This window comes from Aspergillus viridinutans, assembly GCF_018404265.1.
Source record: "Aspergillus viridinutans IFM 47045 DNA, scaffold_1, whole genome shotgun sequence".
NCBI classification, from domain to species: Eukaryota; Fungi; Ascomycota; class Eurotiomycetes; order Eurotiales; family Aspergillaceae; genus Aspergillus; species Aspergillus viridinutans.
The window spans coordinates 1,161,409-1,186,738 of NW_025091217.1; the positions used below are offsets into that span (position 1 = coordinate 1,161,409).

Sequence of the window (25,330 nt, forward strand, 5' to 3'; positions counted from 1 at the left end):
ATGGCAGGGGATCTCGACACCAGCAAGATCAAGAGCTGGCGTTCGATCGTCACGCTTATTGTTTTCATCATCACTAGTATGTCCAGACACGGGACCGCATCGAATTCCTAAGCGACTGACTCTTGCAGATATCATCGTGCTTTTTCCCTTCCATATTCCCTTCTACGTCCCACGCCCATTTTCAAATGCAGTGCTGGATGTTTTGAGTAAATTGCGAATTATCCCTCCCAGGGAAAATCGCTTTCAACCAGACGATCAGGAAGACCACAATGGCAAACTCAAGCCATATGTGCGAATTAACTTTCCTCTTAACTTTGTCACAGCACCGCTCATAGCAGACCTATTTCTGCTGGCTATCTTGGCGATCGGACGGGAGGAAGTGCGCGGTGGCACGCTTGGGGCCGACAATATCATACCAATCGATATCATGGCCTTCTTCCTATCCCTGGCTTACATCGCCATCTCCATCGATGCATCCGGTCTGATTAGGTACCTGGCTTTCAAAGTCCTTCAGAAAGGTGGCGAGGTTGGGCACCGGCTCTTCTTTTACCTCTACGCCTTCTTCTTCGGCCTAGGAAGCTTTATTGGAAACGATCCGATTATTCTCTCCGGTACCGCATTCCTCGCCTATATGACCCGAGTATCAAGCAACATCGTTCATCCAAGAGCTTGGATTCACAGTCAGTTTGCCGTTGCCAATATCGCCTCTGCGATCCTTGTCTCCTCGAACCCAACCAATCTCGTGCTAGCTGGGGCTTTCCAGGTCAAATTCATCGAGTACACTGCTAATATGATTGTTCCCGTCGTGGTCACCGCCATTGTCTTGTTTCCTTTTCTACTGTACATCATCTTCGCGGATGAATCTCTCATCCCTCTTTCCATCAAGATGCACGAGCTCACACAAGAAGAAAGAGACAAGAAGCCCGTTAACCCCAACATACCTCATGCGAGGGGAAGGGCCGATGAACAAGAAGACCTCGCGGACGATGGACAAAAGCTCTCGCTCGAAGAGATCATGAATCCTTTCCTGGATAAAGGGGGTGCTGCATTTGGAGCTCTCATCATGGCGGCCACGCTCATTACTCTGCTAGCCCTCAATGCCTCTAGCCAACATGGCCACCCTAAACCCGTCTTCTGGGTGACCCTGCCGGCTGCCGTGGTCATGCTGTGCTGGGATCTTGCGTTTGGATGGTACCACCGTCGTGAAACGCGCGAGATTGCCCGTAAGGGCCGCGCAGAGATTGAACTGGCCCGAGCGGAGCGTGCCCTTCAAGATGAGGAAGCCATGCGCGCACAACACGTTGCCGAGGCATATGAATACGCTGAATCGACAGAAACTCGATCGCAGAGAGAGCCCGACACTGACCCACGCACCGGCGAGGGGAATACGGTCAATGTCACTAGCGTACGGTCGCCAGATCGTTCTTCTACGGGCTTTTCGTCCCAGATGTCGGATGGCCAAAGTCAGACGCTGGCCTCTCCTCTAGAATCATCCATTTCAACACTGGTACCCAAGAATGATCGCTTGCAGAACGGACAACTTACCACCGACGCCATGAGCGCGCTGGACGAAAAACAGGAACTCTCCACGGCCGCACCACGGGAGCTGTCAGGTGCAACTTCCAGTCTTGAGATGGATGTGGAAAGACGGATATGTTCGGAGAAGTTATCGCACGAGGCTGCATCAGGAAACGGTCGGGAACGGGTAACTCTGGTGTCTCTTGCCGCAGAGGTGTACAGGTGGTCGCAGGAGACGTTCCCCACCGCTACAGCGGTTGTGTCACACATGCCATTTGCGCTTGTGCCTTTCTCCTTTTCCATGTTTGTCCTCGTACAAGCCTTAGTCACCAAGGGCTGGGTCCCGGTCTTCGCTTACGGATGGGACCATTGGGTGGACAAGACGGGGACCGTCGGAGCTATTGGAGGCATGGGCTTTGTTTCGGTGATTCTGTGTAACGTGAGTTGCGAACTCAATATTGAAACAGTCGGACCTGTTCAACTAATCTGTCACATTTACACTAGTTTGCTGGCACCAATATTGGTACCACCATTCTCCTTTCCCGGGTCATACAAGCATGGAAGCAGATCAACGACGAGCACGGCACCTTCATCAGTGACCGGACATTTTGGGCGACTGTGTACAGTATGGCGATCGGAGTCAACTACGGTGCCTTTAGCACGGCTTTTAGTGCATCGTTAGCCGGTCTGCTCTGGCGGGACATTCTTGCGAGGAAACATATTCGCGTCCGCAGCCTTGACTTTGCACGAGTGAACCTTCCCATCATTGCCATTTCCATGGCTGTAGGGTGTGCCGTTCTCGTGGGGGAGGTCTACATCATGAGAGATAACTCTCCCTACAATCCACCACCATGAACTTGGAGCGTCACCGGCTATAGTGCCTGGGAGGTGCGCTCATCCAGCTCATTCCCTTCCTTTGGCGTTCGAGCGAGCATCTCAGAAGTCGTCTCTTCAAGAGACTTGTGGCAACAACGCCCCTAAGCAAAACCACTGCCCATGTCAGCCACGAAAGACAACTGCAGGCTCCAGAGACCCTGATCCGACTCTGATCCGCCTCTGAGCCTTGCATGGCTGCCGTCGTGCGGGCTACCATTTTCGAATGGCCTTGAGAGTGAAGAGACGACGGCGACATTATCATTTAGTTCCAAGGCTGCTCGGCTTGAACGCCAAGTCCAAAGCACAAACTGCCTACCTGAGGGCAGTGACAGAAGAAATCTTCCACTGAGAAGACCCGCACAAAAGCGATCCGGTCATGTCCAATTCTATAGTTTTTGTTTCTTGCGTTTATGTTTGCTTGGGATATTTACGACTCTTTACGACTTGACGACTTCACAACGAGGAATATGCCCTAGATTTCGGACATATACGCTTTTTTATAGACATCTCCCTGAATGCTCCTTTCCTGAGCAATCAAACTAAAAAGTGAACAATTTCATACGTGAACATCGAACCAAGAACTTTATAATTATTCGGAAACCTGATTGCTCAGTTACTCCTAGTCCTAGCCACTACCTTGTGAAGATCCCATGGCTCTCTCCAGACTAGGGACACTATTCCGTATCTGCATATATAGAACCGTACCAATGTCAAGCATTATGTGTAGAGAGATCTCGAAGTCATGATCAATTTGCACTCAACGTCCAATCAACCCACAAAGATATTCATCCAGCTTACAGTTCACTATTTCCCGTCTTAGCTCCCATGGAGATAGGCAATCGTATCACTGCCGATCAAGGGCTGTTCGGCCGAGGAGACTATACATGGAATATCGCCGAGTCGAGTGGGTACCTGCCTATTCTGGAAGTCAGGCTTCGTCGGATTTAACAGTTCTGCCTCAGGCGTCGTTCGGTTACTGGAAGACACTTTCGCAATCAAAGCCGTAACGAATGTCTTTGGCACTCGCCAATCTCATTCAACTGTTTAACTGAGGCAGAGACATCATGTGAGATCCAGTATGAGATCCTTCACTGTACTCCATGCACACGTAACGCAGTGGAAGGCCTCGCAGGAGTCACGGTATACTTCGCAACTATGCCGGGGAAATCACACCATCTTCCGGATGCGCCGAGCTTCGAATCATCCGGGCTCTTTGAATAGGTTCGGATTTGATCTGCTGCGATCATCAACTCGGAGATAAGGAAAGCTTGACCCATTGCGTGATGCGCCGGGCCCAGCACAGATCCAGTGACGGGCAAGCAGTTCATTGCGTGTTCCTCTTACTTCAGTGTCGACAGTGTATAAATACCTTCGATTACCATGGCATTTTTGAATGGAAGCAGATCCAGACTAATCCTATATCTCACTGTTCTTGCTATTGTTCCCTTGTTGTTAAGGGATAAATGCCATTTTGACAAAGTCCAACCGTGGTTGTCCAGTCAGAGGCAAGACTCAAACATGCAAGAAGCCAGACCGGTACGTCTCTTGTTCCTTCCTCCAGAGAAACGACTCAGACCAATAAACTTCAAGTCAGTTGAAGATCGCGCATTAGCTCTGCACGAGCATATCTTTGCTCAGCCCCAAGAGAGATTCGCGAACCAGCCCTGGGAGTTGGTCAAGGCCATCGAGACCTTCGCACAGAACAAGCATATGATGATCTTCAAAGAGAACAAATTAACCTTAGCACGTCAACAACTTCAAGGTCTGCAGCCACCTCCGAAGACAATAATCGAATTCGGTACCTGTTGGTAACTCCGCCATCGCCTGGGGTGCGATTCTACGCGACCTGCACGGCGAGAATGTGCACGATTGCAACGTCTATACTTTTGAATTAAGCCCAGTAAGTGCTCAGGTAGCTCGAGACCTCATTCGCCTGGCTGGGCTGGAAGACCTTGTTCGTGTCCTGGAGGGGCCTGCTGCGGAATCGCTCAAGAAGTTGCATATAGAGGGAAAGGTGAAGCCGAGAGCAGTGGATATGGCGTTCTTCGATCACTGGGAGAAGTTCTATTTGCCTGACTTGCAGCTCTGTGAAGACCTCAACCTTTTCCACACAGGGTCTCTGGTCATCGCCGATAATACCGACTTTCCTGGAGCTCCTGACTATCCGGCGTATGTCAAGGCTGGGGGTCGAGGAGGAAAGGGGACTGTTCGCTATGATAGTCAGTCATTGGAAGCGGTAGCGGAAGAGGGTCACCCGGTATGTCTCTAGCTGTGTTATTTCTTAGTCAGACGACTAACTCTGCAGAAGAATATCGTCGAGGTTAGCACTGTCGTCGATATTGACCCCTAGACCAGAGTTGTTGTTGTTGTTGTTGGATGTGAGAATATATTGTGAAGTTGGACAATGTGGAGCAGAAGTCGTTTGACAGCAGCCGGATTCTCAGCAGAATTAATTTTTCCTTGAGATTGATCCAAACAACATGAATCTGCGTCGCCGAAATGCCTGCGATTCTTAGTAAAGAATTAAGTTGAAACGTACAATATTTAGGAGTCGTGGTTGATCTGTATGCCCCTAAAACGTTGTAGCAACTCGCCGACCTAAACATTGTATTGGCAGTCAGAGCGAGTCCCCAACATCAGTCGTAGTTTCTTGGGTGCGGAATAAACACCCCGGCAAACATAGGTAGCAAAGTACCAACTCCTAATCTCCGCATCCCCTCTGCGGCCAATATCAATGACCATAACGACAACGATAACGATGACATGAGATTCCCGATCCGATATACACCACGCTTATAACATATTCGAATCACGGACTAGAGTGATGCTGCACGATTCCAAGCATTGAAGTCCCTTCCTCAGCAGGACGATTGTCCGAATCCTATCCATCATGTACATCAAATACCTCCCCCCCATACATACACATCGCGATTGACCAACTCCAAACACAGGGCCGTGTTCTCCCTCATCATAATCAACAAAGCGGGCGGCTTGATCTACCAGCGTGAATTCCAGCCGGGACTGCGCAAACTCTCCACAAACGACTACCTCGTCCTAGCAGGGACGTTTCACGGGTACGTTACGTCGAATGGCAGCCTCCTCCCCCGTGAGGACAACTTAGGTTCTTCTAAAGCAATTGCTAACAGCAACTGTGACACGCAGCGTCCACGCCATCACCCGCTCCATCACCCCCAAAATCCCCATCTCCGCGCCCCTCCCAACAACACCCGCTTCCTCCTCAAACGTCGCCCTCTCGTCCCCCTCGGGCACATCCACCCCGACGCCGGCTGCGTCGGCATACAGCCTCCCTAACCCCGGCGTACCAGTGACGGGCCTGGAATCTCTCGAGACGGATAAGTTCCGGTTAACGTGTTTTCAGACGTTGACGGGGACCAAGTTCCTCTTGTTCACGGATCCGCTCATGGCGAATATCGATGCGGTGATGAAGAAGATTTACGAGTTATATTCGGACTATGTGATGAAGAATCCTTTTTATCAGCTGGAGATGCCTGTTCGGTGTGAGGCGTTTGATCGACATCTAGGCGGTTGGCTGAGGAGGACATGATCAGTTGGGGGAAACCTGAGATTAGACCACATTTGAGTGCTCGCGAATGGACTACGCTCGCGACTTGGCGAAATGGTCAGCGATGGCTTGGAGTACGGTTTCGTTGTCATGATAGAATTTGCAATACAATTCATATCCCTTCTTCAAAGCGCGTAGTGGAAGGCACGCTTTCTAGAATTACAAGAGCAGATGTCAATACAGAGAAACGCCGGGTATGCATTAGAGTCATCCACCATATAGAAGGTCACACGACCCTTTCTTACGCGGTGTCCATCTTGTCACCGTCCTCTTTCTTGTCTTGGCTTCCACTCGATTCCCCGCCCGGCTGGCCTTCCTCGGGGATGTTTTCCAGGTTCGCTTTGCGCTCAGCCTCTTCCCTCTCACGCTTTTCCTTCTCCTGTCGATTCTTTTCCTCCTCGAGTGAAAGACGCAAAGCGAATGCGAGCTCAGGGTCGTTTTCAGCAGCGTCCTCGAAATTAAAGCCGCCGTCACCACCTTCCGCACCGTCGCCGCCTACTCCAGCCTCACCGCCCAAGATTGGCGTGGCCTGGAGCTCCTCACTGAGAAGGTTCGGTCCGGGGGGAATGATGGCTAGATTGGAGCCGTCGCCACCCTTAACATTCTCCACGAACGCTTCCAATTTCTTGGTTTGATCGGACTCTAGGTCTCCAAAGGCAATGACATCAATCGACACATTATTCTTCTTCATCTTCTTAGCCAGCTTGACCAGTGTCTTCTCGTCCTCTTCGATAGGGGAGCAGGAGAAAACGATGATGCGTTGTCTCTGAGACTTTTCGGAACGGTGCTTTAGAGCAAGCTAGATTATCAACTTCGTTAGTGTCTATCGACGAAACTTCAAATCGAGGACAAATGACATACACCAGCCACCTGTATACTGGAGCTGAGATGGGCAGTGCCATGAATCTTGGTGCGGTGCAGACCGGAGAGAATGCTGCCAAAGTCGGAGGTAAATGTTGAAAGTACTTCAGGACCCTTGCCACCCATACTCATGAGCCCAACAGCAGACTGTGGATGTGCGCGCATTTTGGCGCTGTGGATGACGCTGACAGCATCGACCTGTGCTTGCCATCGTGTTGAGCTGCAAGTTGTCAGCCCTTGAGCGACAGAGCTTATCAAAGCTAGGGAAAACCAAGGAATCCTCACGTATAGTCTCCATTTCTGCTACTTTCACTATTATCCACACTGCAAAGTGGTCAGTCAACGGACAGATAGCTTAAACTGAGCTGGAAAGGACGGACATGATCATGGTTGCTTCGAGCGACATCTTGGCGAAGGCCTATTTCGCAAGTTCGGGATGAGACAGTATGTAGATAATATTATTCAATAAGACAGAATTGACTCTTCGAGGATTATAAAAGCTCCGAGAAAAGGCAAGAGAGGACTGAGGAAGTTAATAGTGATGGAAGTGATGAAGTTGAGCGGAGGTGACGATGGAGGTTGGAGCTGCTGCAGGCGAGATGTCACACTCCGCTCGGAAGCTAACGACGAATTAAGTCAGCGCTTGTTTACTCCCCAGCACTGCCATCAACATCCTCCTCCACGCGCATTCATCGTTCTTCGTTGACCTCCCCCACAACGCTCTGTTCTTTCTTATCGCAATCAATCAGCTTGTTTCCCATCTAATTACCTATTAGCACACACTTTGCGATGGCTTCTCCAACTAAACGCAAGTCTCCCGACGCAGACCACGACGCGTACCCTAGCGACGATGCCAGAACACCCACCGATGCTCCTCCTCACAAGAAGCTGCGGATAACTCGAAGCCAGAAGCAGGCCCTAATGGATAATCTGCAACTAGAGAGTATGGTCTTCTCAACGTTCTGGATACGCCATCTACTAACACAAGGTGCAGTCACAGAACGAGCTCGCAAGCTTCGCGCACAATACGCTCTCCAGGCACATGATCTGCGGTCTCGAATCGAAAGGCGCATTAACCGTATTCCCATCGCACTTCGAAAGGCCAAAATGGGTGAATTACTTGAGAAGCACAATAACTCTCTCCGAATGCAACAGACCGCCCTGTCCCCCAAGAAGCACGCCAGTCCCGGCAAAGGAACGCGGAATCTCACGTCTGCCTCAGTCAAACGCGGAAAACAAAGTGTCTCTACTGCAAGCCCAAGCACGCGTAGAGTAAAAAGGCAAAGGTGAGTTACCATGACCCCTTTGCAATCTTCCGATCCTTGTTCGCCTGCTGACGGACTGTGTCAAGTCACGAGGGACTCTATTCGGACAAGGAAAACGCGCCTGCTGCAGGTGACTCCCTTGACGTGCTCAAAAATCCCAAGAGGCGTGCCAACCCGGCCGGCACTTCACGCGTCGTTTCCCAGGAGGTCCGAGGCGCAGATTACCGGATCCTCTCTCCAAAATCTCTGAACTCCAGAACGTATCCGCAATCACCGTTCCGTGCCTCTCCCGAGAAGCCTCATAACTCATCGTATCTCTCTCGTCCCATGTCGCCCTTGAAACCATCCAGTCCCCTCAAATCGACGTCAGCCAGTGCAGCAGGGAACGCGGATAATGCACGGTCGCGGACCACGAAAGCTAATACAACTACTACAAGGGACATGAGGCCACCGTCTCAAGCTAAGAGACCCGCCAGCCGAGCTGCCACGACAACAAAGAATGTCCGATCTCCCTTCTCCCGCCCTGCCACCCAACTCGACCGCAGAGGGAGCATCTCTTCCACCGCTTCCTCGGGTACCACAGTGATCAAGCCAGGCAGAGCAGGAACGGGTACTAGGAAAGCAACCACTGCATCTTCTGCCAGTGCTCCCGTTAAGAGGACAACGGTCGCCCGCAACCAAGCGCCTTCCGTGGCCGCCAAAAGAAGCACCGCTTCTGCGACGAGAAAGGCCACTGCTCCCGCAGGAGGTGAAGCGTCAGCCACGGGACGCCGAGTCTTGCGCAAGCGAGCGTAAATTTTGAATGCAGATTATTTCCACACATAAAGTTGGAACTACTTACCAGCGACGGTGTTATTTTATCTGGGAGTTGTGTAATTGTTTCTCGGCAGGTCAACCAATTCGAGATTGGGGTTCATTGGGGCCATGGTATTTGCGTAACTTGCTTGGCTGTCATCTTCAGTGGTTGTATTGCTGTGGCTTTCCGTTCGGGTTTTGTCCCTGTACATTCATGCTTTGCTCGTGGGTTTTCACTGGAGTATTGGCTTTCGATTACCAGGTTGGTGGGACGTTTTATGCAAAACTTGCGAGTTGGTTGGGCTTCCATCTCTTCCTCTTCAGTTGAAGGCGTTGGTCTCTGGTCTGAACAGTCCTGAAGGGTTTCACTCGGCTAGATGTTGTATGAATCATTTGTGGAATTGAGAGACCCTGACCTTTCGCTTGCAATATAACTGTTGTTTTTGCCCTTGCTTGCCATTGTCCCTTACTCCGCTGTATCCTGCATAAGCCTGCAAGTGACACTTGGATCGGGAATGGAATAAGTCTTCTCATGGCGTCAAAATCTCTTCGTGCTCCTGGGGTTACCTCAAACCAGGAGAACTATTGCCATTGTATTACAATTTTATGAACGCGGTCCTACAGATCGAGAATCATTGCGGTGGAGCAACAGAATGAGCCTCCTTCAAATCCTAAAGTAGATTACACCTCTTGTTCCTTTTCATGAGGAAATGACACCGCACGAGGACATGTATGCAATAATCGAACAACTTCTGGGGAATATTACCTCAGGGAGGCAGCAAGGGTTAAATGAAGTTGCAAAAAGAAGAATAAAAGTAAGAGGGACCGAGAACAACGAAGCCACAACTTTGACTCAGAACAGGTATCTTTGCGGTCGTGCAGGCCGACTAGCGAAAACAACAAAAGACCAAGCGATACACTCACAGTTCACGCACCATTGTTGATGGGATGAAAATGCCAAACACCAGGAAGGAAGCAAGGCGAAGTAAAGAAAAAAAGAAAAGAAGAAAAAATTAAAGTGAGAAAGGTCAGAAAAAAAGGCAGTCAATGCAACGACATGCCCAGGCCGTGGTATGAAAATAAGTAATCAAGTAGAAGGTGAAAGCTAGAAGAGAAGAATCTGAGTCGAAGGTGAGATGGCAGGCCGAGAGTCAGATAAAACTGGACCAACAGCCACTTCCACCACCAACTGATCGAAGCCAGAATCTGCGCGAGACAAATCGAGTAACGCGAACCTCGCGGTTGCATGTCCTGCACGGTGAACGAAGAAACGTGGAGAGAAAAGAGATAGAAGAAACACTGCCAGCAGCTGTGACAAAAACCGAGCAGCCGACAATGTGGAGATGTCAAAACTCAGACCAAGCGGACAAGGAGAAAGAACTCCATCCAACCCAAGCAAAATGAGAGAACGCTAGATGGTTCAAATGTACGCCGATAACATCCATTTGCATATCAAAAAGAGAACACGATGTGATTGGTCGGCAAGGAAGACAAGGGATTCCTCTGACGATGAAATAGGCAGCGTAATGCGATAGGGCAATTCTAATGGTTGGGAAGGACCGATTTTAAATTAACCAGCAACTCCCATGGGTCCCGCTCCTGGACGAGCCCTGTAAGGCATCTGTTGGGGTTGTCCCTCCTGTGGGATGGGATTCTGCTGGCTGCCATTGCTGGCGCTCCTTTCACGGTAGCTGGCGGTCTGTCCAGGCGCAAGTTCCATTCCATTGTAAGGTCCTGATGCACTGTTTGCGTGGTTGTGCCCACCTGTGTTTTGCACGTGGCGTACTGAGTTCTGCGCCTGCCACGATGCATCCTGAGACTGGTCTGTTTCAATGCGCGCAGACGTAGGAATATTTGCTCCTCGGTAATGAGGGTTTGTGATTGTCACAGTTTCTCCGCCATTGTTGGGTTTCTGAGAGAAGCTTCCTCGCGCAATGTCGCCATATCTCTTCAGAATTTCCTTCGTACTGACTTCGTTGTTATCCTTGAAGAATGTGGTATCACTAAGAACAGCCTGGAGATCTTCCGGTATCTTAAGGAGACAGTCAGTGAGCTGGTCCACTGGGCATTGGGCTGCGGAAAGACCTACCTCGCACATAGTGTCGTTGTAAGTGATAAGAGCATTGACAGCCTCGATTGCCAAGAAGCTTTCATCAACTGTGCTGTTCTTCGTATTTGGATAGAGGATGTTAGGCGTTATGACAGTTGCAAGGTTGTGGATATCCATCTTGCTACCCGTATCCTCATCCACATGCGAGAAAGATGACGTCCAGTTTAGAAAGGCGAAAAGAACTTCCATAGTGTCCCGATGAGCCTTGGGCAGCAGACAGCATGTGAGGTGCAGTAACCGCTTTTGCTTTTCGGGGTCAGGTATTTCTATGGATGGGGAGGTTAGCAGAGGCTTTGCAATTGGGATGCAGGAGCTCAACTTACTCTGTGAGATAACGAACAGATTATGGAGTTTGAAAGTCAAGAGCGGATCAGGCATCTCGCGGAGGAACTTTTTCAACAAGGCCGCAATCTGCACAGGAGTCTCCTTCGTGAGATCAACCTGGTCGTACTTATTGTCGATCATCTCGGAGATCTCCTTCAGCCGTCGAATATTACCATTCTTTCGGAAAACACCTTCCACTGACATATCCATTTGCCGCATCGCCGATACAGCATCATCAACAAGAGCAGGAACGCGAAGCGCGCCAGGGCCGACGCCATGAGTGGATTCTGTACCCTCCTTTTCGACCAGAAAATCGAGGCTCACGCCGAACACACCCTTCTTCTTGCCGGCCTTCTTGGCATCTTTGTTGAAGGCACGACCGAATATGTTCCAGATTGTTGGCTTGCGAGACTCAATCAAGGAGAGTAACTCATCCAACGTGAAGTAACCCTCCAGCAAAGGTTCCATGGACAAGACAGCGACATGCCGCACGATAAAATATTCGAGAGCTGAGAGTTCAGAGAAGTACTTCTTGGTCTTGGCAGTTCTCTCTGCGAGGTGCGATTCCAAGTTGCCGCTAGACACACCTCGTTGATGGCCGTGGTTGTACCTGGGAAGCGGCTCAGACGTACCCACCAGTTTAGTGCCGGCATGTCTGTAAGCGTTGGGACGTTGTTCTTTTGCTTGCTCGGCGGCCACAATCCTGGGAATATCGTCCAATGTCAAAGCGTCCTGATTACCGAATGTCAGGTCGGTGACAGTCTCGCCATTGGCATCTCTTTCCTCTACAATCTGGAAGCCGTGGCCACGGGGATCGGATCCTTCTCCGCCGGAAGAACCGGGCCTGACACTTCGACCCTCAGGACCGTCGATAATTCTTGAAGCCCTAGCCCTCTTGTATGTAGTTGACAGAGTACGCTCGTTCCGAATGGACCGCAAGCGTCGCATCTCGCCCACGGTCTGCTCAAGCGATGATTCAGCAGCACCATCTCTGCCCGCATACTTCGACCTTGTCGCGGATCTGTGAATTTCACCGCCAGATGGAGGTTGGTTGCCATCCTTAGTCTCACTCACAGCGAAGCTCGGGTCATCTAGAGAAGCAAAGCGTTAACCCATGTCTGACCGGTATTAGCATTGCGACGGGATAACATACTTGAAGTGGGTTGCAAGGTTCCTCCAGCGTGCAAAACAGCAAGAAGGCGCGCGAGTGCAACCCGTAACAGGAAGACAAACTGCTGTAGTTTGCTCACACGAGTAAATCCGCCTTGAGTCTCATTCGCAAGACCTTGCTGCGAGACGCAACTATTGCAGAAAACCTTTTTCATCCTGGGACTCCAGAGGGCCTCTTGACAAGTATCAGTAAGGTCCGTTTGACATGCTGCACATGTAAGATGAGGCGGCTTGATGTGCCACCTGGAATCACCCAGCATGATACACTCATCATCGATTGGTTCTTTACATGATGCACAGCAATCAGAAAGCTGATCGGCAAGACTGGCTACACCAGCCATGAGATCTGCAGTTGTTTCTTCTTGCTCCGGAGGCCTGAGTGTCTCAATATCTGCCAAGTGATCGAGGAAGTGATACAAGCCTGCGGGACTCTTCTTCTCCCTCTCCAGCTTCAGAGCGCCTTGAAGCCCGATGCGGATGAGAAGCTTAAGGTAGTGGGCAAGGCCAGTGACTAATGATAGGAGTTCTTGCGTGACGCCTAGTTTCCGTACCCCAGCTTCCTGGGTCTTAGACAGCAAAGCGAAGAAGGCGACAATTTTCTTGCACAATAGTTTGGCCTCACGTCCGTAAGCAAGGTCTGGGTACTCAGTCAGTCCGCACTTTACTTTTCTGTCCTGGAAAGGCGGTACTTACCCTTCATCTCTTGCGTCTTGATGTATCCAGCAAGTTCATCGATGGCTCGGAATAGAACTTCAACGTGACCAATGAATCTCTTAGCAACTAGGACTCCATCCAGATAGGAGCCATTGCTGACGTGTAGTAGCATATCCGAGATGCAGGCAGCTGAAGACTCTTCGAAACCAGAGAGAATGCTCCAGATCCTGTAAACCTTCTCCTCCATCATATCTTCTTCTTCCCGCACTCTATTTCGTTCCTCGTCAGTGGCATCGAGACCCGCCTCAGGATGCTCCAGAGGCCGGCCATTTGGAGCTAGGCGCACATTCCAGAATTTATGGATCATATAGCACTCTGGATGCCAATGCTGATTCTGGCCATTGCGGAAAATCTCCACGAACTGCTTCAGAATCGCTGTATGACAGCCGTGGCATCTCTGAGCAAACTGGGTGGAATAGTGGAAATGACAGTAAACCCTGCCCTCATGCTCATAATAGGAGTCTTGGGCGCCAAAAACTGTTGGGCAAACGGAGCAAGTGAAATGCTCGATGTGGTACTTGTGGTCTAAGGCGGTGATATAGGAACCACGCAAAGCACCGCCACATTCGTGGCAGAGGAGGTCCAATCGCCGAAAGTAATCTGTCTCACACAGGGGATATTGTCCGTTTCCGTCTTCAGCGTCGACCGGAAAGAACTTGGACGCCACGATTTGCCCGCAATCCTGTTGTCAGAGGCAGTTAGCTAACAGGACGCGGCGAGTTTCGTTGAGGCTGACGAATAAACTAACCTCACACTTGAAACACTCAAGATGGTATGTTGCGCCAAGTGCGCGTACAAATTGACCTGTCAGAGGCTCGCCGCACTTTTTGCAAATACGCGAACTACCCGGGGATTTTGTGGGCGGACGGCCGCTCTGAGAAGGTCTGTCACGTTGGGCTGACTTCTCCCAATAGCCAGCTCGATCACGCGGAGTTGAAGGGTCCCGCTGGCCAGAGTTGTTCGAATCCAATCTTCGGCCCATGCGACCGTCTGGATTTTGCATCCCATCCACGGGGCTGGTCACAGCAGACCCATTCCGCCCACCAGATCTTGCACGCGGCGAGTCAAAAGTTCTATTGCTATCGGCTGGCGAAGTGGGAGTCTGTCTCTGAAAACTACCACCTTGCCCACTGGTATTTAATGTGGGACGGACAGCCCCGTTGCCCGGCACAAGGCTATCCGGCAGTGAGACATCGCCGGGAGGCATATCCGCAAGGAACGGTCTTTTCTGTAATTACTGACGGATGCTCTTCTAAAGTACGTCAATGGAACACCGCTAGTATCGCGAGGGGCTTCCAGATCGGTTGGTTATTGTCCGAGGCAATTGATCGTCGTCGATACCAAACAGACAGGCACTGGTTAGGGTGATGGAAGATCTCCGATAAAAGTAGGACGAAATCGGGCAGCGAGGTCAATGAAGACGTCTGTTAAGGAAGACATATCAGATCAAAGCACCATGGAGTGTGTTATTTGTCGATGCGTTTGGAGTGCTTGTGGTTGTTCCCATAATAACTTACCTCACGCCATGTAGATGAAACTTGCGGGGAAGTGTTGATACTCGAGGGAGCAGCGACCGAGGCGCGTGACCAAGTGACAGTTGTAAGCTCTTCTTTGACTTTCGCAAACTAGCGCCTGGAATGGTAGCAGGTTGCCGACGACAGTCCTCTGCGAACGCAAATTGCCAGCGTTGAGGGGTGCGAGGTCGAGAAAGATCGGGGTTTCAAAGAGAGCGGCGGAGTATGCTGTCTGATAGGTGCATAACCGTACCCAATCCCTTGAGCAAGACGCCTTTTGAAATAAGAGCTTCAACTTGGTATCACCGAGCAGAGGTTAGAAAAAGATTGACAGGAAATCGAGATCAACCAGAAGAAGCAGTCTAACGAGTTGAGAGGAGGTATAGAGGGAGAGAAAGCAGCGTGTTTTGGAGGAGGTGGGAATGTTGCTCGCTGGCGGTTGTTACTCTGCCCCCCTATGCTTCGTCTTGCTGGCTGCCCGCTAGGCGTTATCACGTGAAGGAGCTCACCGCCTCCATCACCGCCAAGCAAGGATGGGTATTGTTGTGTGCAGGTTACTACTAGGGGCGCCATATCATCATGAATGGACAGTCGTCATAGTCAGTAAACGTTGCAGAAAATGGTGTGGAGAATACTTCCGGTACAGGCCCGGCATGAAGATGTAGAAGGAGGCTGGGAGAGAACCCTAGTCTACCTCTCTCAGTGAAAAAAACAATAATGAAGACTAAATATCACGTGACCCTCAGCTGCTCCGCCCTTCAGCCCTTGACTCCCAATTCTGAAGAAATAAATAATAATGATGCCTCTACCCAACCACCGATAAACATCAGGGCGTATCTATCTTCCAATCACTGGCTATACTGATCCCATCTTCCCTGGCAGAAATTGAGGGTCAAGTATGTAGGTATTTACCTGATCGAAGGACATCTCCATAATCCCGCCATTCTGTGGCACAGGTCCTGAGAAGTGGGCGTAAGCAACCTGTAAGTTTGTGAGAAAATAGATTACCGCTCGAATTTCAAGATACATGACTATATATGACTCTATACTGATGAGGATATAGTCCGGACGCCTTTTTAGCTTAGTGGTATATTATTTTCACAGTTTGTAACTCTATTGTAAAGCGGCCCGAAGCCGCCCATCACTCATTTTGTGGAGTACGGATGAACACACCTGTCATGCACCGAACCAAGAACCAGGCACAAGTAGGCGTCTGCGTCTTCTCAATGTCAAATCTGTGCATGATCATACCAACTTTATAAATTCTTTTGCGAGGCATTTGTGTGTTCAATTTGGTTGTAGATAATCTGTTGACAAGACTACTTAGTGACGGACCCTCGATTGACACAGTTACTCCGCTGCTGGAAGATCTTGGTTCCAATTTCAGACTGCCTGGAGCCCTGACTTCAGGGTCCAACTGGAACTGAGCCATACACTGTCTATCTATGGCTGCAGCTTTCTGATAGGAGAGCCAAAACATTTGGGCTTTGAATCATAATTCATCATCTTTACCTGTATGACTATGATTGCCCCTCACGTCTGAGGTTAAATATATCCTCCGACCACGATCTCTTGCTCTTAGGATGTATCGGTGACATGACTCCACTGCCACTGATCATTCACCTTCAGCGTTGTTACCTATCAATTCTATATTATCAGATTTGTAGAAGTTTAAATCTTCTTCCGTCTGTGCTTATAGTTCTATTATTCGCAGTGATCGCGCCTAGCTCGTGTTTATCTGTTGATTTGTTATGCAAACACTGAAGAAAAACCTCACCTATCCTTCTCCCTTGTATTTTTGAGACTCTTGGTGTTCCTACCTAGTTCCTTCTCTAAGGACACAAAAATATCTCAGGTGGTTCTCTCTAATGTATAGCACACGTCTTACAGTTCACCCCACCTTCTATCTTACCTATTATCCTTGTTAATCAACAGGCTTGACTCAAACAGGATCTCCTTCTCAACAAGGCTCTCTGCGACTGGGGCAAATGCCTGGCATTAATCACAATGTCTGACCAGTCCATACTCCGCATCACTCGGGTACTATATCTCTCATCAATCCTTTTCTATCTCTTCCGAAGCATCATGTTGACTAACACATGAAAACTTCATTCTGGGTATCAGGAAATCAAGCATATCCAGCACAATGCGGATCTCTGTATGTCTTATACTCAAGCAAGGTTTGCTTCTCACTCGTAATTTGAGGCCTTACTGACTACTGTTTCTTATTTTACAGCTCTCGCCGTGGCATACAAGGACTCTGATATTCGCAATGTGACCGCTATTGTGCTGGGAACCCCTGGAACACCTTACCAGTTCGGTTTCTTTGAGGTTTGTGCTCATTCCCACTGAAGATGAGGCCCATGGGCTGACTGCCAGGGTAGTTCAGCGTCAGTTTTGGTAAAGGTAGGAATGCTGGTCACTCGGTTACGGTCTGCGCTGAGTGTCAAACGGCTGATATTATTTCAGACTATCCTGCGACCCCGCCGATTGTTCAGATTACGACGACCAATGGAGGTCGATGCCGTTTCGGTCCTAACCTCTATGCCGGGGGTAAGGTTTGCTTGTGAGTCACGAACCATGTACATGCCGGCATAGTTGCGATGCTGACAAAGTTGGCACTGTAGATCAATCTTAGGGTAATTAGAACCTGGTGAAACCCGCTTGCCAATAACGCTGACAGCTTCGTCTTGCAGAACCTGGGGTGGTCAGCGCGGAGAGGAATGGTCATCGGCTCAAGGACTGGAGTCGATTCTGATCTCCATTCAGAGTCTCATGTCGAACAATCCTTATGAGAATGAGCCTGGATACCAAGGTGCACATGCGCCCGAGGATCAGGAAAACAGCCAGGCTTATATTGAAAAGGTAAGTTGCCTCAGGTACGATAGTTAACTGTGTGCTTACCTCGCCCTGAGATACGTCACGAAACTCTTCGCATTGCAGTTATCCAACCTTTGGAATCGTCACTGGGCATTCAGTCAAACGGAACAGTCAAGCCGTCCGAGAGCAAGAATGTAACCGAGGATGATGACTGTGACGACTCGTTCGATGACGAAGACGTCACTTTCTTCGAGCCCTTTGCGGACCTTCGCAAGAGACGCTTCTTGTGGTACTTTGACTCCTACATGAAGGCAATCACGGAAGCAGAACCACAGGTTAGACGCCGCCAGAGATTTGAAACCATGCCTTTTGAGACCGAAGATAATTGCATGAGGGGCCATTTTAATTATCCCGAATTGAGACGCCGACTCATCCGCGTAAAGGAAGCCATCCTCAAAGAGATGTGCAATTGGCCAATAGAAGGTCTCGAGGCGAAAAAGCAGGAAGCTAGCCTTGCGGTGAGCCTGCAAAGTCAGTACGAGCAGATTGTTGAGGATTTCAAGCATCGCCACAATTTCACAGTGGACCTGTGCCTCGTCCATGGAAACCCGTTCCTCTGGGAATTGATCTACTTTGGTCGTCCCATGACCCAGCTTGATGGAGGTGTGTTTAAGATCAAGATCTATCTGAGTCCGCGATTCCCGGACGAGCAACCCCGTGTCGTCGTAGAACCAGAGCTCTTCCACTACCGGGTGTCTAAGGACGGAACGTTGTGCTATTTCCCAAAACGCACAGAGGAAATGCGCCATCATATCGAGGCAATCGTGGAAGCGCTCGAAGAGGAGTCCGCACCTTACGATCCGCGGACAACCGTGAACCCAGAAGCATCCAAGTTGTTCTGGGGTAGCCCTGAGGACCGAAAGAACTACAACCGTGCACTCCGTCGCTCGGTGCAGAAGAGTGTAGAGTGAGGTTCTTGCGGGCTCGAAAGGCTTCAAGACAACATGTAAGTATTTGTCCAAATATGTTCAACCATCCCGAAGAACTTGGAGGCTTGGTACCTGGGCTCTGATAACTCGTCTGGAAATCCAAGTCGCCAAACGATCTTTTCTGGCGGCGCCAACCTCCTGTCCTTATACCAATCCCGTCACACGCCTCTATGGCTCTGCCAAAGCTTCCGGCGACAGGAGACACTTCTCATTTGCCCTGGGCCGTGAGTCCATGACTAGTTTGTACCCAGGCCTCGAAAACCTACGATTGCAAAGCGGCGCGACAGGCAAAAATGGTCATTGTTTGCTAGGTTTACTTTTGTATCAATTTTTATCTAGCAATACCAGCCGTTCTAGGTGTCACATAGCTTCAGTTCACAGAAAAGCTGTTGTGGTCCACATTTTGTAGGCATAGTTGTACTTTATCGGTTTTGTGGGGTGTTCCGAGCCCGTGCCCCAGAAGCATCTCAAGGCGGCACCGACCTTAATAATCATCTAAATTGCTAAATGATGCCAACGCCCCTATCTAAGTTCAATCACCAGACAAAAGAAGGGAAAAAGCAGGCCGTGCTCTCAACCTCACTTTCTTCACTGAACCCGAATCTCCCCCATCTCTCTTCGATCACATCACAAAGAATATCCTTCGATCGATTGACTGCCCCCGATGTCTCAGAAGCGGCCTACTTTGGAGCTGGGCTCTGTTCTGGTGGTCGGAGGATGCGGGTTTCTGGGCTGGCACATTGTCGATCAATTGCTCAATTTCCCTTCAGAGACCGATGCCAGCGTTGCCCTCCCGAAACCAGAAGGAGACTCTCGATTCGATAATCCTCGGTTGGTCGATCGGTACCCTAGGTGCGTAGCGAAGGTCGCCGTTCTCGACCTGCGAACAGCCAACAATCGCCTGCCCGGTGCACAGTACTACGACGGCGACATCACGTCCGAAGAATCCCTGCTGGCTATTTTCCGCGCGGTCAAGCCGGACGTCGTCATTCATACCGCGACGGCGAACGTGTTGGAAGGAAATAAGGAGCTGCTGCGCAAGGTCAATGTCGATGGAACCAAGACGTTACTGGAGGTCGCGGGCGGTGATCGTGGTGACTGGGGTGGGAAGTGCAAGGCCTTTGTGTATACGAGCTCGGCCTCCGTCCTGCACGACACACAGAGTGATCTGAAAAATGTGAACGAGGATTGGCCGCTCATTCGGGGCAAGCTACAGCTGGAGTACTACTCCGATACCAAGGTTCGTTTGTAAACACTTCTTTTGCCGTGCTGGGTTTTACTAACGGACATCAACCTGCCTAGGCCGAAGCGGAAGAAATAGTCTTGAAGTACAACCGTGCTTCTCCTTCATCCATGGTGACATGTGCTCTTCGCCCCGCAGGTATATACGGTGAGAAGGACACCACATTTACTTTCAAGGTCCTTGAGCACGCAGCCAAAGCATCTCCGACCGTATTACGCATGCAGCTCGGTGATAACAACAACTTGTTTGACTTCACATACGTTGGCAATGTCGCCTACTCTCATCTGCTTGCCGCATACCGTCTTCTTGCCACTCAGACGCGGTATGAGGCCGGGCAAGGCGGCCCCCTGGACCACGAGAAAGTAGACGGAGAAGCCTTCAACATCACAAATGACTCTCCCGTGTACTTCTGGGACATTACTCGCGCTGCATGGGCGCTGGCAGGAAAGGTTGTGGGGCCTGACCAGGTGTGGCAGCTTCCCGAAGATCTTCTCGGGCCCATTGGCGGCGTCCTGGAGACTGTATTTGGCCTTATTGGCAAGACTCCCCGTTTGACAAGGCGCATAGTCCGGTACTCATGCATGACTCGCTACTACTCTTGTGAAAAGGCCAAGTACCGACTCGGGTACAGTCCAATCGTCTCGGTCCCTGAGGGTCTCTCCCGCGCGGTTGGATATGTGCTGGAAAGCGAACGATTGGATTCTGAAAAGAAGGGGCTGTGACGCCTTGGCTGGGAATTTTTAGGTCGATATGGCGTATATGTATTGTAATATATGACTAATTCTTGTGACATTCCCCTTGGCTTTGTCCTGTTCATAGTTCTTCATGCAAAGCTACACTTGCTGATGCTATTCATGACAGACATTATGAAGAAATTCTCATACTACCAATCGAGGACCAGAACAGGATATATGTCTTTATTCACCTGGATCACAGCCAGATCTTGTAGGTCAAAATCGTTCGCATATGGGCTGAACCAGCTTTCCTGTTTTGACAGTTCAATACCAACAGACTGTCACCACAGCTTCCTGAGCAGTACCCGGAGCAACTCGTCCTGCTTCGCAAGATGTCTACTAAAGACTCTTCTTGTGTCTCTGGTATACTTTTCCAACGCCCTGAGATTCGGGAACTTTGTCGGTTTCTGCTTCAAAATACGACAATCGAGAAGATCCACGATATTGACATAAACCTCCGACAAAGCCTGAAAAACCAAATCAGTAACCCGGCCTCCCGACCTTCAAGGCAGCATAGCATACCTTCTTGCATTGCCTGATAGACGTGAACGGTCCTGTCAGGTCCAGCTCCTCGCACAATTGCTGCCAGTTCTGAAGTCCGGTGAGATTCTGCCCAAGCAGTCTATCGTACTCTAGGGCCATGCATCGGTTCCACATCTTGCGCCAGGTTTTTGAGCCCGTCTTCCATTTTCTGTGGCTTGCTAGACGGTTGAACTCATCGCTCACTGAGGCGTCTGGGTTGGGCTTGAAGTCTGGGAAGTCGGTGAAGAACGCGCGTGTGTTCGCTGCCATTGCAGGGGAGTCTCGTAGTTGCGCTATCGCCCGGCGAGGTCATGAATTCTTCGCTGGGAGTGATGAGGGTTGAGCGCTTGGCCATAATAAAGGTTTAGAAGCAACCACGAACGCTCCATTCCGAAGCCTTAGTAGCTCTTTTTATGTGTCTTAACGGACTAAGAGGCTGTCTCAGAGCTATTGCTTGTCTTAGGGCAGTCAAAGAAATGTTGCATTCACAGCTAGTTGAGTGTGTCTTTGTTAATTGTCTGACTAATTCATATGACAGTCTTTGGGCTGGTCTGACAGGAACAGAAAGAACTACCCTAGTGCCATCTAAATTTGACTACAAATGAGTTGCACCCGTGATTCCCATGTCACGCCACCATCTGTCTTCTAGCAGTGTGGATTAAGCTGTTCTGTTCCTTGTCTACTTGGTTTGTCTTGACCAGTCATTGAAATGCAGCTCCCTATCCCCCTGGTCAGCTTCTTGGGCCTGGTTACAAGTGCTCTAGAAAGCTGGACAGACGGCTTCTCCGATCTGTGGAAAGACACTTTGGGTAATGATGAGACGTTCGACTATGTCGTTGTCGGTGGTGGTACTGCTGGGGTGACTCTCGCGGTCCGTCTGGCTGAGCAGAAACTCCGGGTGGCTCTCGTCGAGGCTGGGGAAACATACGAACTCAGGTCCCCAGTAGCAGCCATTCCTGGCGCCGCCAGTATAGGTGTTGGCTCTGACATTCAATCCACCACGGCAATTGACTGGAAGTTTGTGGCTAGAAATGTCACGGGTGCTAATCACCGTGATATTCATTATCCCAGAGGCAAATGCCTTGGAGGATCGTAAGAGCATCGCGCTACTTTGCCTTTTTCGAGGCAACGGCCTATTTTACTGACTTGATATTCTGCATGGACAGGTCAGCTCTGAACTTTATGGCCTACCAAAGGTGGGCCAAACTTCGTTCTCTAATGCTGATTCCAGGAAATAGACTGATAGCTGTTGTGCTAGACCAACTAGGGAGTCGATGCAGCTTTGGGCTGATCTTGTTCAGGATCGGAGTTACACTTTTGACAACACTCTGCCCTATTATCAGAAGACCGTTCAGTTCACGCCCCCAGACACGCTGCGACGCGCCGCGAATGCTACAGCGCAATACAATCCTGATTCTTTCGCTCATGAAGGACAACGCCCACTTCACGTATCTTACCCTGTTTACGCTATGCCCTTTTCGAGCTGGATGAGACTTGGAGTGGAAGAGGTGGGTATAAACGAAACGCTGGACTTCAACAGCGGGTCATTGTTCGGTGCTCAGTATTGCAGCTTTACCATTCGACCGTCTGATGAGACAAGGAGCAGCTCGCAAGCTGCCTTTCTGAGCCCGCTACCTTCATCAACTTACCTGAAAATATATCAGGGTACGATGGCAAAGAGAATACTATTCAACCCACAAAAGCAAGCGTCTGGGGTGCAAGTGAGCGATTTACTGCGAACTTTCACCCTCAACGCGGAGCGAGAGGTGATCATATCGGCAGGTGTATTTCACACCCCGCAGCTCTTGATGGTTTCTGGAGTCGGGCCGGCCGATACTCTTTCAGAACACGGCATTGATGTTGTTCAGGATGCGCCTGGTGTAGGTCAGAATATGTGGGACCATGTCTTTTTCGGACCAACGTACCAGGTAGCACTTGAGACATACACGAAAGTACCAACAGATGTAGGGTATCTCGCATCGCAAATGGCTCAATATATATTCTCTCATGGGGGAGTACTCACCAATCCAGTCATCGACTACCTTGCATTTGAGAAGATCCCAAATTCCTTTCGTTCGAACTTCTCAGTCCAGACGATCGAGGACCTTTCGTGGTTCCCAGATGACTGGCCGGAGATTGAGGTTGGTCGCCTCGATGTGCAGATTTGTTGACGCGTAACTGACTTGCTTTTCCGGGCAGTACATTTCATCAGCTTCATACGTGGGAAATTTCTCGAACCCACTTGTCTCGCAACCTTCGGGTGGTAAGCAATATGCAACAATCCTGGGCACCCTTGTTGCGCCGACGTCTCGCGGAAATGTGACTATCGCCTCCAACGATACCTCAGATCTGCCTATAATCAACCCCAATTGGCTTTCAACGGAGGCGGATCAGCAAGTAGCGATTGCGGCGTATAAGCGTATCCGTGATATGTTTCACAGTGAGGCCATGGCGCCGATTGTTGTGGGAGATGAGTACTTCCCCGGGAGTCAGTATCAAACAGACGCAGAAATCCTCGAGGTTATTCGCAATACAGTGATGACTATATATCACGCTGCATGTACTTGCAAGATGGGAACACGAGACGATCCTATGGCCGTCCTCGATAGCCGGGCCAGAGTCTTTGGTGTCGATAGGTTAAGGGTTGTCGATGCCAGTGCATTTCCCATCCTGGTGCCTGGACATCCCCAGTCTACTGTCTGTAAGTAGCAGGAATTCCTTCTTCTGTGATCATTAACTCAATCAATTGGCAGATATGCTTGCAGAGAAGATCGCAACCGATATCATCTCCTCATTAGCCTGATATCTCTCTCAGCAGGAGAGTTCAGGCATAGATCTATTTGCAACAGAAGTAGAGACCATATTTATAAACTCCTGTAGATTATATATCCAGGACATAATCCTGATCTGTGTCTGTCTTGAGCAGGGAAGATCTCTGTGAAGCTTTACAAACGTGTATCATCTAAAACTTGCTAATATACATATCTGGTGCTCGATATACTTTGAGAAAATGGCATCAATTGACTGCTAGACTCGTTCTAGGGTCCTATATATTTTCGAGACTCAAGCTTAAAAGCGCATATATATATATATATTACTTTGGATGCTCAATATCAGCATGCAAAGATTTAAAGGATTCAACAGCCTCACAAGAACTAACACCCAGTTGCGAGCCAGTTTTCACCAAGTACACAGAGGCCAAGAAGAGTGTTCCGGAGCGTAGAGCAGCCTGCAGCCCTCCATGGCGTTTGGAGGATAGTATACGTTGACTTACCGCCGATTCCATCCCTTTGTGACACGGCGGCATCAACAATCATGATTCGCGGGCTCTTTATACCAATGCGAAGGGGATCGACTAGAGTAGGTAGTCACGGGGGATATTCGCATGGCATGGAATCGGTTCATGGGCGAGAGGACTACCTTAGGGACGAGTGATATGACAGGGTAAGGTCGATCAGCAATGACCTGATAATAATGACGAGGGTTACGCGCGTAGACAATGAAGATCATGAATCATTTCCATCACTCTATATCTACTCAGTACGTATCGATCGAGGAAATTAGCGAGGACAGACATGGTCTCAGGAAGGAGACAGCCAGTACCGTCGTTCGACCAGGCTAAATAAGATGGAGTCCAACTTGGTCCATTGATCCCTGATGGAGACGTTGAAGTGTAGGACGGAGTATTTGTTCTGTGATTAGGTATAGAGCCTACTGCCTACCTAAGGTGAAACTTACCACCTAGAGAGGTAGGGGTCCTTGCTTATGTGGAGGAAGAGCTCCCCCATTTCGTCCAGTCATGCTCCAGTATCTGGCTGTATATCATTCGTCCCCGCAAGAGGATGCTGATCGGCTCCGGCTAGGGATTTCTGGGGTAATGATGGACAGTGCCGTTTCTGAGGGTTGCGATGCCGACTTGCTGAAGTTGGAGAATGAAGATCCTGCAGGATCCATGGAATGGGTAATGATTGATGGAGCAGGCAGTGAGGAAAGTTTGGGTCGCGGACGACGGACATTTGTGAGAGAATATTCTAGCGAAGTTTTTGTGGGTACTTTTTCAAATGCAATTCGCGTGACGATGAAGGATAAGCTTAATAGGCTTTGCTGAGAATTGGATGATTGAAAGTCAAAACGAGGCGTCTGAGATTATGGGTTGGCTGCTATGAGAGATAGGAGTATGATGTGTCAGATTTAACGCTCCCATAGTCATGGATATACAATCTGATTACTCTAGAAGTACATAGTTAGTAATGAAGGAGAAATTGGATGCGTCATGGGAGAAGTCATGCACA

General features: G+C 49.8%; 9 protein-coding genes across 9 annotated transcripts; 6 read left to right on the top strand and 3 right to left on the bottom strand.

Annotated features, from left to right (window-relative positions):
- Aspvir_000315 (putative arsenite efflux transporter ArsB-like) lies at positions 1-2,373 on the top strand (the record flags this gene model as incomplete). Its single annotated transcript, XM_043265452.1, has 3 exons — positions 1-76; positions 129-1,957; positions 2,023-2,373. The coding sequence occupies 3 exons, from the start codon at positions 1-3 to the stop codon at positions 2,371-2,373; spliced, it is 2,256 nt and encodes a 751-aa protein (XP_043121387.1).
- A 1,539-nt stretch (positions 2,374-3,912) lies between these two features.
- On the top strand, positions 3,913-5,959 carry Aspvir_000316 (uncharacterized protein; the record flags this gene model as incomplete). Its single annotated transcript, XM_043265453.1, has 4 exons — positions 3,913-4,198; positions 4,296-4,651; positions 5,215-5,468; positions 5,557-5,959. 4 exons carry the CDS (start codon positions 3,913-3,915, stop codon positions 5,957-5,959), a joined length of 1,299 nt encoding a protein of 432 aa, XP_043121388.1.
- Positions 5,960-6,218: 259 nt separating this feature from the next.
- Aspvir_000317 (proteasome regulatory particle base subunit RPN10) lies at positions 6,219-7,244 on the bottom strand (the record flags this gene model as incomplete). The annotated part of the gene is made up of 4 exons (XM_043265454.1): positions 6,219-6,776; positions 6,839-7,058; positions 7,124-7,162; positions 7,219-7,244. 4 exons carry the CDS (start codon positions 7,242-7,244, stop codon positions 6,219-6,221), a joined length of 843 nt encoding a protein of 280 aa, XP_043121389.1.
- A 383-nt stretch (positions 7,245-7,627) lies between these two features.
- Positions 7,628-8,898, top strand: Aspvir_000318 (uncharacterized protein; the record flags this gene model as incomplete). Its single annotated transcript, XM_043265455.1, has 3 exons — positions 7,628-7,781; positions 7,833-8,124; positions 8,190-8,898. 3 exons carry the CDS (start codon positions 7,628-7,630, stop codon positions 8,896-8,898), a joined length of 1,155 nt encoding a protein of 384 aa, XP_043121390.1.
- Positions 8,899-10,468: 1,570 nt separating this feature from the next.
- Aspvir_000319 (GTPase-activating protein LRG1) lies at positions 10,469-14,423 on the bottom strand (the record flags this gene model as incomplete). The annotated part of the gene is made up of 6 exons (XM_043265456.1): positions 10,469-10,930; positions 10,988-11,274; positions 11,332-12,423; positions 12,486-13,139; positions 13,196-13,898; positions 13,965-14,423. The coding sequence occupies 6 exons, from the start codon at positions 14,421-14,423 to the stop codon at positions 10,469-10,471; spliced, it is 3,657 nt and encodes a 1,218-aa protein (XP_043121391.1).
- A 2,314-nt stretch (positions 14,424-16,737) lies between these two features.
- Aspvir_000320 (ubiquitin-conjugating enzyme E2) lies at positions 16,738-18,521 on the top strand (the record flags this gene model as incomplete). Its single annotated transcript, XM_043265457.1, has 7 exons — positions 16,738-16,770; positions 16,855-16,888; positions 16,967-17,061; positions 17,115-17,136; positions 17,200-17,296; positions 17,427-17,595; positions 17,646-18,521. The coding sequence occupies 7 exons, from the start codon at positions 16,738-16,740 to the stop codon at positions 18,519-18,521; spliced, it is 1,326 nt and encodes a 441-aa protein (XP_043121392.1).
- A 682-nt stretch (positions 18,522-19,203) lies between these two features.
- Aspvir_000321 (C-3 sterol dehydrogenase/C-4 decarboxylase) lies at positions 19,204-20,504 on the top strand (the record flags this gene model as incomplete). Its single annotated transcript, XM_043265458.1, has 2 exons — positions 19,204-19,779; positions 19,842-20,504. The coding sequence occupies 2 exons, from the start codon at positions 19,204-19,206 to the stop codon at positions 20,502-20,504; spliced, it is 1,239 nt and encodes a 412-aa protein (XP_043121393.1).
- Positions 20,505-20,797: 293 nt separating this feature from the next.
- Positions 20,798-21,308, bottom strand: Aspvir_000322 (uncharacterized protein; the record flags this gene model as incomplete). The annotated part of the gene is made up of 2 exons (XM_043265459.1): positions 20,798-20,983; positions 21,039-21,308. The coding sequence occupies 2 exons, from the start codon at positions 21,306-21,308 to the stop codon at positions 20,798-20,800; spliced, it is 456 nt and encodes a 151-aa protein (XP_043121394.1).
- Positions 21,309-21,747: 439 nt separating this feature from the next.
- Aspvir_000323 (GMC family oxidoreductase) lies at positions 21,748-23,747 on the top strand (the record flags this gene model as incomplete). Its single annotated transcript, XM_043265460.1, has 4 exons — positions 21,748-22,130; positions 22,205-22,234; positions 22,306-23,179; positions 23,238-23,747. The coding sequence occupies 4 exons, from the start codon at positions 21,748-21,750 to the stop codon at positions 23,745-23,747; spliced, it is 1,797 nt and encodes a 598-aa protein (XP_043121395.1).
- Positions 23,748-25,330: the final 1,583 nt, after the last annotated feature.